Genomic DNA, 12,836 nt, shown 5'->3' with positions numbered 1-12,836 from the left:
GATGCTGTTGTTAAGTAAAAATTTTAAGACATGTCAAAGACATACAAATCAAAATTTTAAGAAATCAAATTGGGTTTTTCTACTTAGCTTATCCTTCATTCACTTAAAGAAAAACACAAAATCCAAAGAACACAGCCACAAAAAATAACTTTAATGCAATAGTGATTTAGATGCCAGTAGCCATGAGGCTGTTTGAATGAACAGACTGTGAGAGTATATTGCATAGGTTGTTAATCTGGGACGGTCCTGCATGACAGCCGAGTGAAAACAGCAAACTGTGACTCCAACAGTTCTTCAGTGTCCCTAAGCAATAAAGTTAATTTTGTTCTTTTCTGTTCCTGTTGACCGTTGTGTAAGATGTCTGCATTATCTGTGGACCCCGTTCTTTAAGCGGATAATCTCCCAATGGTTGTTTCAAGATATTGCGGGACAGTTTTGTATGCATGCCAACGCAAAGCATGGAGGTGGTGAGCCAGCTGGTCACTGTGGCCACGATGAAGGTCCACTGCAGTGCAGAAAGTGTGCAGAGAGGCTTCCAGAGAGGTGTGTAGTAGTTCTCCTCCATTCAAACATGTCACACTGCGACCTACCAGTCCATAAGCACATTTTATAATGGTTTGTAAAAACAACATTTGAATTGTTTAATTTTTTCACATTTGCAGATTAGCTTCGAAGTTTGCTAAAAATGTTATAAATAAGAACAAGTTATTAGTTTGGCCTTGATATAAATAATGTAGTAGTACATACTTCAAACAGACACTTCTCTCTAAAAACATTTCAATATTTCCAAATATTGCATTTACAAAACCATGTCTTGTGGTGCTCTTATTCATAAGCAAAGTTCTAGACAGATTATTTAAAGCCATTTTCAAATGCCAAACTAGAGGGGGGGTGAGCAGAGGTTTGCCATGACGACAGTTTTAGAAAAACAATCTCAGCCTCCCTGAGCAGAAAGTCACATCAACACCACATTTTAAATATTGAATAAAAACACTCAAAAGCTTGGCAAAACACACCACCCTCCATATTGTTTTTAACTCCCAGTACAACTAGGAGAGGCTAAGCTCACCTTCTTGCAGCTGGAGATTTTAAGTACTCAATGCAAAGGCTAATATTGTGTAACACGCTACCCATTGCAGTTCACACATCTCTAACACTCAAATCAAACATATTTCTTTACAGGTCAACAGAAGTCCTTGCTATTGCACAGAAATCCAGGGTATTTTTTCAATGGGTACACCTAATGACAAGGCAGGTTATATGATGACATTTTGGTTTGGTTTGACAGCGTAAATGTTCATTGCTCTCAAAAGAAAAAAAGTAAACCAAAAGACCAACTCTGGTTGCGTCTCAAATTCTATTATTTCTTTGTGTGTATGAAGACGCTTGCACCTTTGCAGCATGAAGTGAGAGTGTGTCTTCATCACTGAAATTAAAGGTTTAAAAAGGCAAATCACCTTTTGATTAGGCTCAGTTTCATTTAACATCCCACCACAGCCTTTTGAGACGAAACTTGAACCCTTGTTTTAACTTCCTCAGTGCTGCAGTGAGTGATATTCACAGAGGTGAACAAGTGCTAAATGAGCGCAACATGATAATATGACATTCAAGAGCACATTGACAATAAACACACAGGCCTAATATATAATGTTCTTGTAAAAACATGACTAAGACACAAACAGTTTAGTGTACAGCTTTCGTCTAAAAGGCAAGAAAGTCAAATAAATATTCTCGAAGGAGTTGAAGGGCAAAATGTTCTCCTCTTGAAACTAAGAGATGGTTGACTTACAGTGAGCTCACAGGCATGAATGGAGAGAGAGGTAATGTGTCTGAAAGCCCATTTTTAGCTAAACAAACACTCATCTGTGACCACCAACCTCTCAATCACAAGCAGTTATTTTGATAAAAACAAGACGGAGGGGCAAGAAAAACAAAACATGATACTGACAGAAGTCTTCCACACATTCACTACTAATGAAATGTATCAATTTAAAGAGACAGACAAAACTGTAATTGATATTTAAATATTGCAAAACATACAAAAACAGTTTTCTTTGAAGTGTAAACATTAAATTGATGTCTGATGTCATTTTTGCACATGGAGAAATTATATAAAATAAATCATGTCTGTCATAACTATAAATTGTTCTCATTAAAATGTAAAAACAACACACTAAATCTCGTTTTTTTTATTATTACTGTAATAATAATGTTTATGTTAACATTTTTGTATAACTGTTTTTACTGTACTGTTATAAATAGTTATATGTAGAATATCTTAATTCATACTTTGACTCCTCCGGCTTTGTCTCTACAAGGCAAAAACAATACTTGTGCCTCTGCCGCACGCACGCACACAAACACGCTCGCGCGCATATCCCAATATGGTCAAACACACACACAAGCTGCCACAGTCACACATGGGGGTCACCAGGAGGCTCTATGTGCGATTGAGAGTCTGGAAGATTCTGGATATCTGGAGCATGACGGGGCCAGTCTCGGGGTCGTTCATCCACTGGGTGCTGTTCAGAGGATTCTCCAGCATGTCTTCAAACGCTGCACCCAAACACAAGGCACACTGGTGAGAAATACACTTACAAAAGCACTAACAAAAGCACACTAACAACGCCAGCAGCCTTTTAAGAGTCTTTAGAAGTACATGTAAAATGATCATCTCTCCTGTTCTCATCTGCGTGTGACTATCTATCTATCTATCTATCTATATATATATATATCTATATATATATATATCTATATATATATATATATATATATATATATATATATATATATATATATATATATATATATATATCTATATATATATATATCTATATATATATATATCTATATCTATATATATATATATATATATATATATATATATCTATATATCTATCTATCTATATATATATCTATATCTATATCTATATCTATATCTATATCTATATCTATATATATATATATATATATGTATATAGGGATATTCGGCTTTCAGGTGAAATTTCAGGATGAACCTAAAATGCATTCTAAACTTTCCAGGTGAACTTAATGTGACCTTCTCTAAACCTTTGAATGCACATGTCCAACTGTTCAGTGTTTCAGTACTTTTTGCACAAGTTGCTGTTCTCTAACAAGGAGCTTAACAGCAAAATTCACAACAGGTTTGATCCATGAATCGACCAATACATTTCCTGCTTCAGTTAGAATTGGTATTTAAACAGTCCTCCTCATCATGCTGTTCACATTCTGACATCATGAGACCAAGACGACACCTAACAATTGATCAGCAGCACCTCGCCATTGCAAGGCTTCAAACAGGAAGTCCTCAGACGGAGGTGTTCACTGAGCTTAGAGGGTCACAGAGTGTCATCAGGAGGTTGTAACAGTGATACAGAGTGACTGGAAGAGTCACAGAAAGGAGAGGAGTGGACGTCCTTTGGCCACATCCCAATTTATTGAGACACTGAAAATGTTTTGTTGTGGTATACCTACCACTGTTGTTAGCTTTTCTTTCAATAAATAGTTTAAGATGAATAAAATTACCATTCCATGCTTCTACTTTAATGCCCTACTTTCATGATATAATATCACTGTAGCATTCACTTTTTACATTTTCCATATATTTCACCTGAAAGTCAAATATCCCTAACTTTTTGTGAGTAGTGTGTGTGTGTGTGTGTGTGTGTACATATATATATATAAAATCATTTGGTAACACGTGTGTCACAAAGTAACAAGAGTTAAAGCAGTGGTGTGTTCAGCTTGTGTCCTACTCTGTCTATTTTAGTATTTTAGCAGTGAAAAAACACCTCTTTTTTGTTTGTCCTTTGTCTGCTCCTCACCTGTATCGATATAAGAGGTCTAATCAAAGCCTCGACTAATAATGCTCATGATGGGTTACTTCTTCTTCTCGAGGTTCATTCATAAAAAGCCAGTATGAACACAAAGCAGAACTAAAATGCAAAGTGTAATTTTGTTTGTGCTGGAGTCTTCGTAAACACTTACATCACAACAAAATGGGCAAAGATGAGAAAAAGAATCGGATGTTATTTTGGCTAGCACCGTCTTTAAAGTGTTACTTCACTGATTGATGTTGGTTTGTTTCCAAAACCTCCTACTATCCTGGCTTTTCCATTTAATTTGGCTGGACTGTACCTAGCAGAGTCTTGGGATTGGTTAGGCCCAGCTGGACCACTGGATTCTCCAGAATGGCTTGGAACAGCGGGCTGTTGGTGTCGATGCCTTTGTCCATATCTTCTGGAGAAGGTTTCCTGTCTCCCAGCAGCCACTCACACTGCATGACGGAGAGACACAGTGAAAACCCGAACTCACTTTCTGTCTTTGAAAACTGATATCTTTACGAAGGTCTGAGTGCAGGATCAACCACAAAACAGTGTCCAAACCACAGCACAGCAGTTAATTTGGATTATTACTCTTAATCTAATGAAAATTCCTTAAAATTGGTACGTAAGTACATCTTTGTCGAATTTTGAATTGTTTTAGGCTCAATGGGCCAAACATGATCTTCAATCAAACAGCTGCAAGCAGCATGGCCTGCCATCAAAACAATGAAGATTAAATTATTAAGTCCACTCAAGTCCATTTGATTTATATAGCTGAAAATCACAAATTTGCTTCTAAAACTGCTTTACCATTTGTAACACATATTTATACCAATCATTTACCTGCTTGAGAGTCTAATAAGCTAGGAGCATCATAAAGCAGTTGGTCAAAATAAGGGCCATTTCTAAAATCTGGTGCTGCTACTATTTTGTCAGTACAGTCATGGATGTATCAACCTACCGCAGCATCCTGTTGGTTGTTGTTCACCCTCAGAGCATCAACCACCTCCTTCTCATCAAACCCCATCTCCATCAGTGCAATGACAGCCTGCGTCGAACAATGAAAGAGACACTGTGTGTGAGTCTAAGAACATCTCAGTCTAATTACAACACGTACACGATCACAGTGCTATGGAGGCTTACAGGTGTCTTTTACATTTTGCACAGTGGGAGAAGTCGCTGGGAACAAGTGTTACAACCACTCAAATGACAGTGTATTAGAAAAGGCCACTGCAGAGGAAGTGTTATGTTGGAAGATGTCGTTTTAATCACTTTTCTATTTTTGGAGATACTGGGGAGCAGTGTTCAGATCTGGGAACTGAGGTATACTGAACTCTACAGTGAGGGAAGCGTGGACACAATCAAAGAGATATAAAACCTCTACTAACATTTCAATATTCTCTGTAACTCACAGGCTGACTCTATTTATCATTTCCAGTTCTGTGTGCTATATATTAGATGATGAGAAAAACAAGTCATTTCACATTTGTCACAGTTGTATCTGGTAAAGGAATCGTTCTTGGTGGTGATCGTGGAGAGGAAATGGGTCTATCCACTCTGAAGGATTTGGGGCAGGTAGATAATATCATCCAACATGATACAAGGTAAGAATTAAGTGTATACTGTATGAGCCCACCATAAAGATGAAAATTGGCAAAATGCATAATAAAAAGTGTAATCCTGCCCTCAACTTAGCAGGCATGAGGTCTTCAAAAAAGTAAAAGAGAAAGAGTTTCAAAAAAAGTAGCTCTGCACGAAAGCGCTGACTGGCTAACACCACCTACCCTTGAGTCCGGCCTGAACTCCCGTTTCCTGCGGATCCTCTTGAAGATCTCCGTGAGTTCGTCCTGCCTGCTGCTCTCGTCTGTGCTCGACTGGCTGGAGAGGCTGCGGAGGAGGTTGGAGCTGGCAGCCGAGGCTGAGGCTGAGGCTGATGCTGAGGCTGAGGGGCCTGGTGTGGCGGCAGCCGTGGCTCCTGCTGCCCCTGAAGAGTCCTGGCCAGGTAGTGGAGCATCTACAGAGGGGTCATCCACATGCTCGATAAGCCACTCCATCGCCTGGGTCACTGACATGCTGCAGAAAGGATGATGTGAGAAAAAAAAAAAGGTGTCTGCAGGGTTTCCTCAGCAACACTGTTCTGCAACACAAGTCTTGGGGAGTGCTCATCAAGGTGACTTCCAGAGCTGATATGATAACAGATAAATGCTGTAGACAGACTCACAATCACAAACCAACTCAGACTTACTGGTTCAATCTAAGAGCTTTTATGGCTCTGCTCTCAGGGAAACCCATCTCAGTGAGCTGCTGGAGGGCTGTTTCATCCACCCGATCCTCTTCATCTTCATCCAACATCGCTACAAGACACAGAAACACACAGGGATCAGAGAGCTGAAAGTAAGGGTTGGTGAAATTGTGTGAAAAGCCTACAACAATAACCATCATGATCTATTTTTTCTAGCAACAACACATTGAAATGTGACTCCGATATGCAACACAAATACACTATACTGTATTGAGCTCAAAGACAAAAACTGAACAGGACATAAAATATTGCACACCTCTGTGTTTTATTATAAATTACACTTTCTTATCAGTATATAAGTAAATCATCTTATGTTATTCTATCTCTTAGACTCTCTCAGACTTCAGTTATCAAGACAGTTTTCTAGCTGTTAGCATTAACAAATAATATATTGAGATAAATGTTGATATTGATCAATGTGGAGTAAATTATTGTAGGCTTTACCATTGGCCTTTTTGAAGAGTTCAACAGCATCAGGGTTCAAGGCAAGAAGCTTCTGGGCGACTTCAATGAGAGAGACGAGGATTTTTCTTAGCTCCGTCTGAAACTGGAACAACACAAACGCAAGACAAATCAAATCAATCAAATTTTGAACAGTCTAAGCTGGTAGAATGATTCTTATTTGTAGAATCTGCATGTTAGATTTGACTTCTTTTTATACACCCTGTAAGATAAATCCTTTCCACCAAGAAGCTTACGTCTCTGATGTTATGCTGGGTAACAGTGCGATCAGTGTGCCGTGTGGACATGCTGGCGGTGGCTTTCAGAATTGCATCTTTGTCAGGAGCCTTGTTTTCTTGTTTCTTCTGTGCCAACCGGGATAAACAACAGAGAGAGATAATTAAAAGGCAAGTGAAATAAAAACAGAATTTAAAAAAATAAATAATTGATTAGGTTTACCTTTTCATCTGAACTAACGTCTGCCATCTTTGGAGGGGTGGGCGGCGGTCTTTTTTTTATGAGCAGCAAAACGTCTGCAGCATATGAGACGTGGTTAATTCATGGACAGTGTAGGATTGTGGTAACCCAAAAACTTGTCAAATAGGGTGTTACATACCTTTATCTTTGAGATTTTCATCAGCGACAGTTTTAATGTCTGTGAGGACTCTCTCTGTAGCAGCATGTATGAGTTTATGGTGGGTGAGCGTTTTGGGGTCTTCTAGGCTTCCATGCACATACTATAAACCAAGAACAATATTAAAGCGGCTCAGAAATTAACGAGAAACAGCAGTGATGCAGCTTTTATGTTCATTATCATGTAATCTGTCATAGTTAAGTCTACATACATTTTTAGACAAAAGCAACAACTTTAAATTGGGTTTTTTGTGTCATCAACAGTGCAAAAACTGAAAGCATTCAATTTACACTGATATAAAACTGACAACTAGCAACTAGAAATCTGAACCAGAGTATGTCTAGCATTTTTACTTAATAAATACCTTAAATGACAAATCAATTATCATTATTCTGTCAATCAGCTTTAGCTGAAACAATAACTCATTGAGTCAATCAGAAGAACTCAATTGATTGATGATTGATCATTAATTGATGATTAATCAATTGTTGCAGTAAGAAATGGCTCTCCACTGTGAGGATTTGCTGCTCGTCATATCTTTTGCTCAGAGAAAACATTGCAAAACTTACCTAAGACAAAAGTTTTATTCATGTGCTGATGTTTTATATAATAAACTATCAATTGTAATGACATTTAACCAACTATTTGTGGAATTTGATAATAGATTGACACTTTTATCATGATGTCTGTGTCCATGTGTTATACAAAATATAACTTTTCACATGTTGTTATGAGAAACACACATTCCAGTTTATGCTATGGGCTCTAGAAGGAGAAGTGATATGAGCTGTGTAATAATAGACTGCAAGTAAAGCAGTATGCCTCTACTGCTGGCCACTGGGAACAGAAGAGGGGCAGAGTCGGACTGTTAGTTAGCCGGAGAGGGGCAGCCAACCTGCTAAATTATAAATAGCAAAGTCTACCCAGTTACTATAAATACAAAGGCAGTGACACCGACACTGACAGTTAACACAGAGGGCATGGTAGACTCCAAACACCCCAGGCAGAGGAGTGACAGGACAAAAAAAAGCAACAGGGGAGACACAAACAACCCCAAAACCTACATGTTTCAAGCACTTCTCCTTCAGTTTCTCAACAGTGGTGTCTTCCGTGACCTCCTCCAACCACTCCGTGCCGTCCATGGTGCAGATGTGTATTTTCAACACTTTCCCGGCGAAAATCTTCTCCTCCTGGACGAACATAGCTGCAGCCTTGAGAGTAGAGAGGACCAGTCCAGTGACGTTAGCTAGCAGCAGTTGCTATGTGCTCCTGGCAAGCTAGCGTGCTAACGTTAGCACCCAGCTAGCCGTCGTTCTGTAAATCCACCGACAACAGGGCAAGAGCAGAAGCCGATTAGCTGAGGGCCATTTTCGGGTTCCTCTGCCGGTTTTCGGTGCTGTGGCAACCGATTGGTTCTGTGACCAGCAAGTTGTTTAATATCCCCAGCGAACACAGAGGCAGTTAGCCAGCGAGTACCCTATTTTTACTGTAATGTTTGACCTTTGAACTTCAACGGTGCTACTAGCGGTGCATCATGGGAGGTGGAGTTCTTTTGAGTCACAGGCTATTCTATGTCTAAAAACCAATCAAACATTTTCAGACAACTCAGACAACAAACGCAAATAACACTAACAGCAAAAGTGTATGGCGTTTTTACGGTCTTTATTCATTATTATCATTATTATTATTATCATTATTATTAGTAGTAGTAGTAGTAGCAGTAGTAGTAGTAGCAGTAGCAGTAGCAGTAGCAGTAGTAGTAGTAGTAGTAGTAGTAGTAGTAGTATAACAGCAAAACTGTAAGGTGTCAGCATCTACTGGAAGACTGGGTTAACCATCAAGTCAAAGCCTGCAACTGCCCTGGGGCCCCCGAGCTCCAGGGGCCCATTAATCTCTCAGCTGTCAGAAAATTGTGAAAAATGTCAGTCACAATTTCTTAAAGCCCAAGATAGCATTTTGAGATGTATTGTTTGGTATGAGAAAAAAAATCCCAAACCCAAAGAAATTCAGCTCACAATGATATAAAAGAGACATCTAAGTAAATCCTCAGATTTGAGATGCTGGAACATGATATTTTTGGCACTTTTGTTCGGAAAAAACGACAAAATAAGGGCTTTAAGGTGGGTCCTCGCTTTATTACATGATCTTGACGCCATATGTTGAGGAGGGCCTCTGTCAAAATATCATTTACACACCACATTATTTCAGTTTTGGGCTTACATGTAGCGTCATTTTTGTGTTTAATCAAATTACTACAAAGCAAACATGGGGCCAGCTCAGCAAACACAGTGCACAGAAACAATGTGGGAAGTGGAGATTACTAATGTACTCAAGCTTCAGAAACATTGCAGCTGGACTTTTCTTTTAGGTAAGTGAAATGTGGTATTTAAGTATTTCACTAACACCACTAGAGGGAGACATACTAAATAAAATACTTAAGCAAATATTAAAAAGATATAATGAAGTGCTAATCTAATGTAAAACATAATGGCATTAATAATTAATTGTTGCCCAGAACAATCAACAGTATGTATGCACTTATACCGTTACTGTACTAGATATATGATTATTCATTAATCAGTGTGTCTACAAGATATTGATCTTTAGAGATCTCATAAAGTAATTTTTAAAGAATAAGAACACAGTTCTCATAAGTTCATGACACACAGGTGCCCTTTATTATGACAAGAAACATTTTTACAGATTGAAAATGAAAAGGGGAAATACATTTCTTGCAAATTATAATTTTATAAGAGGAAAGAAACACATTGCAGATATTACAATTTCACTACAACCTAATATTTTTTTTAAATTATAACATTTTGCAAACTATACCAGGGAGCGTCTCGCAAGTGTGGAAGTGGACACAACTCAGAGCTTAGCCAGCAGTTTTTCCACTTAACAAAAACATTTCAGGATATGCACAAATGGTTGCCTCAGTGGATTTTTATGTGTTACAGAACAGTAAATAAATATGAATTCATAAAACCTTAATATTTATGTATTTTCCCTTTTTATGAGAAAAATGTCTCCTAACAATATATTGTATCTATTTGTATATAGTTCAAATTTATTTATGCATAAGGGACAGTAAAATACAAAATATATATTCTGTTCTGTTTGACATTTTAGAGGCCGTTGACTGGTGCGAGACCTATCAAAATTGCATGCTTAAGACATCAGATTTCTTAAACAAAATCTTGCTTACAAGGGAAATGCATAACATATTTACACAGGGAGGAACACAGCCATAGGCTCAAACTAATAGGAGGGAGAGGGGAAATGACGTTTCCTTTTCCCTCTGGACAACAACATACACTGTGGCCAACGGGCCAGTTTCTCCAACACCACAGGACTAACTGATACTCAAGCCTGCCTTAACTGCCAATCTCCAAGATGGCTGTATACTGTACAACATATCACATCTCCACCACTTCTCTACATATGAAGGCAATCAAATCTAGAGGCACAACATAATGTTGCTCCATTTGATTCATAAAATGTACACAACTCTACAGAGTGTAACTAAGAGTCACGTGATATTCAACAGGGACCAATTGTGGAAAACTGCTCCTATATCATACCTGTGTCTGAAATACGGGACACATGTTCTGTTAATATTCACAAGTTGTTTATCACCGACTGACTAGGATATTTACCAACCTTGAAATAACACTGAAACTTAAAATGTGCTCTATAAAATGGCCCTTGATCACACCTTGATTTATAAACAAGATTATACAAAAAGAAATGACAAAATACGAACAAAGATTGAGAAATCATATGAAAAAAGGCAAAACTAAAAGTCCTTAGGAAAATAAATACCCAGTGTGTATGCTGAGGCTTCACTGCAGAAAAGAAATGAGAACTAAAAGAAAAGAGTCTCCCTAAAGGGCTTTCTCTGTCCTGTGTATGACCCAGGACCATGGATCCCCGAAATTTCTGTAAGCAGGCAATGCGTATAAATAAGGCATTAATAAATAAAAAGAATGAATGAAACACAGGTGTTGCTGTTAGTATAAAAGCATATAAAAAAGTCCTATTAAATCATGTTTACAGCTTTGCCCTTCTTCTATTTTTTTTCCACAGAGTGCCTTTCTTTTCATAAAAAAATATACAGCAGCTCATCTGGGCGCAAAGATACAAGCTTTTTATTTGAACTGTTCAGGTATATGTCCAATCTGAGACTGCATGCTTGTCGGTGGACTTGAAATGCCCTCTGACCAGTCAGACATGTTGGAGTGAGGAGATGAACTTGACCACTGATCGGGGGAGCCGGGGGAGGGAGTCAGAAAGGGGTGGTCAGGCACCTGGACCTGATGGCTTGGGGTGTTGTCCATGGGGCCTGAATAGCTGTGCTGGGAGGGTGGGGTGAGGAACTGGGTGCTGGGCATTGACTGGCTGATGGAGGAGGGCATAATCTGGGTCTCCTGCGGCAGGATGGTGTGGATGGGCATGCTGGAGTTGCCTGTGCTCTGCTGGAGCTCCGGGGAACTGAGCTCCCCACTGATGAAGTTTTGGCTGTTGGTCGTGTTTGAGTTCTGGTGCTGGAGCTGGATGCTCTGCTGTTGCTGCTGCTGCTGTTGGAGCTGCTGCAGGTTCTGCATCTGCTGCATCTGCTGAGCCTGCTGCTGCATGATGTGTGGCTGTGGACCCAGTCTGGTGTTCTGGATCCCCTGGTAGTTCATCATCTGAGACAGGCTGGCGGTGGGGTGGCCGTTGTGGAGTGAGGTCATCATCCCGTGCTGCCCTCCCTGGTGCAGACCTCCCTGACCACCAGGAGCTCCTCTCATGGGGTTGAACTGGCCCTGCTGGCTCATGCCGCTGTGCATCCTGGACAGCCATTCACACTGGCCCTGGCCACTGGAGCCAGACACGGGCAGATGGGTAAGACGGGGAGGCAGCGGGTCAAACTGCATTCGGGCCAGCTCCTGCTTGTTTGGCATCACCATGTGGTTTACAGCTAGGTGGGGGTCAGACATACCCTGCAGATGGTTCAGGGATACTGATGGCGACTGCTGGAAAGGTGAGGTCATCATTGGCGGTGAGGCCACATCAGAGACATAGCCGTGAGGAGACTCCAACGAGTCAACTGGTGACAGAACAGCTGAGCTGTCCAAGAGGTTCCCAGACTTCCCATCCTGCGAATTCTTCTTCTTCACTTTCATGTCCTTGCCCTCCTTGCAGCCGATGCCCTTGGCGCTGGGCTTGCGTGCCTTTTTGCCCTGGCCTTGACCTTGAGGCTGTGGCTGCTTCATGTTGCCCAGGTAGCCATTGGGTGAGCAGAGGGGGGGTGACAACGTGGTGCTGAGTGATCCTCCATGCATGTGAGGACTCCGCACCAGGTTGTACTCGTCCATTAGCCGCACAATGTCGTGATGCATTCTCTCCTGCGCAATGTCTCTGGGCAGCCGGTCCATGTGGTCAGTTATTTCTCTGTTGGCAAAGTGGTCCAGTAAGACCTTGGCAGTCTCGTAGCTTCCTTCCCTGGCAGCCAAGAATAGAGGGGTTTCCTCCTGAAGCAGACAGAAAAGACACGTTAGAAGATTCACAGACAAGTGAGGAATGCTCTCTCGGAAAGACTCTTCTCTATTGTTTTACAGAACTAAGAGGA

At 40.2% G+C, this 12,836-nt stretch overlaps 2 protein-coding genes across 4 annotated transcripts in view; both read right to left on the bottom strand.

Annotated features, from left to right (window-relative positions):
* Nucleotides 1–1,994: 1,994 nt before the first annotated feature.
* Nucleotides 1,995–8,703, bottom strand: ubac1 (UBA domain containing 1). Of its 2 annotated transcripts, none has more exons than XM_070834328.1 (10): nt 8,287–8,703; nt 7,205–7,325; nt 7,048–7,121; nt 6,846–6,953; nt 6,592–6,694; nt 6,091–6,199; nt 5,630–5,918; nt 4,807–4,893; nt 4,159–4,297; nt 1,995–2,556 (listed from the first exon to the last, which is right to left on the bottom strand). In XM_070834328.1, exons 1-10 carry the CDS (start codon nt 8,422–8,424, stop codon nt 2,441–2,443), a joined length of 1,284 nt encoding a protein of 427 aa, XP_070690429.1. In that variant the 5' UTR covers nt 8,425–8,703; the 3' UTR covers nt 1,995–2,440. The 2 variants fall into 2 exon arrangements, with proteins under 2 accessions (XP_070690429.1, XP_070690430.1); XM_070834329.1 differs by having other exon boundaries at nt 6,846–6,950.
* A 1,196-nt stretch (nt 8,704–9,899) lies between these two features.
* Nucleotides 9,900–12,836, bottom strand: part of notch1b (notch receptor 1b) — a 43,340-nt gene continuing 40,403 nt past the window's right edge. For both annotated transcript variants that reach the window (XM_070833168.1, XM_070833169.1), the window contains exon 34: nt 9,900–12,738. In XM_070833168.1, coding sequence (XP_070689269.1) covers nt 11,374–12,738 — 1,365 coding nt within the window. In that variant the 3' untranslated portion in view covers nt 9,900–11,373. The remainder of the gene's footprint in view (nt 12,739–12,836) is intronic.

Source organism: Pempheris klunzingeri, chromosome 7 (genome assembly GCF_042242105.1).
Source record: "Pempheris klunzingeri isolate RE-2024b chromosome 7, fPemKlu1.hap1, whole genome shotgun sequence".
Taxonomy (NCBI): domain Eukaryota; kingdom Metazoa; phylum Chordata; class Actinopteri; order Acropomatiformes; family Pempheridae; genus Pempheris; species Pempheris klunzingeri.
This window is presented reverse-complemented; position numbering and strand designations above follow the sequence as displayed.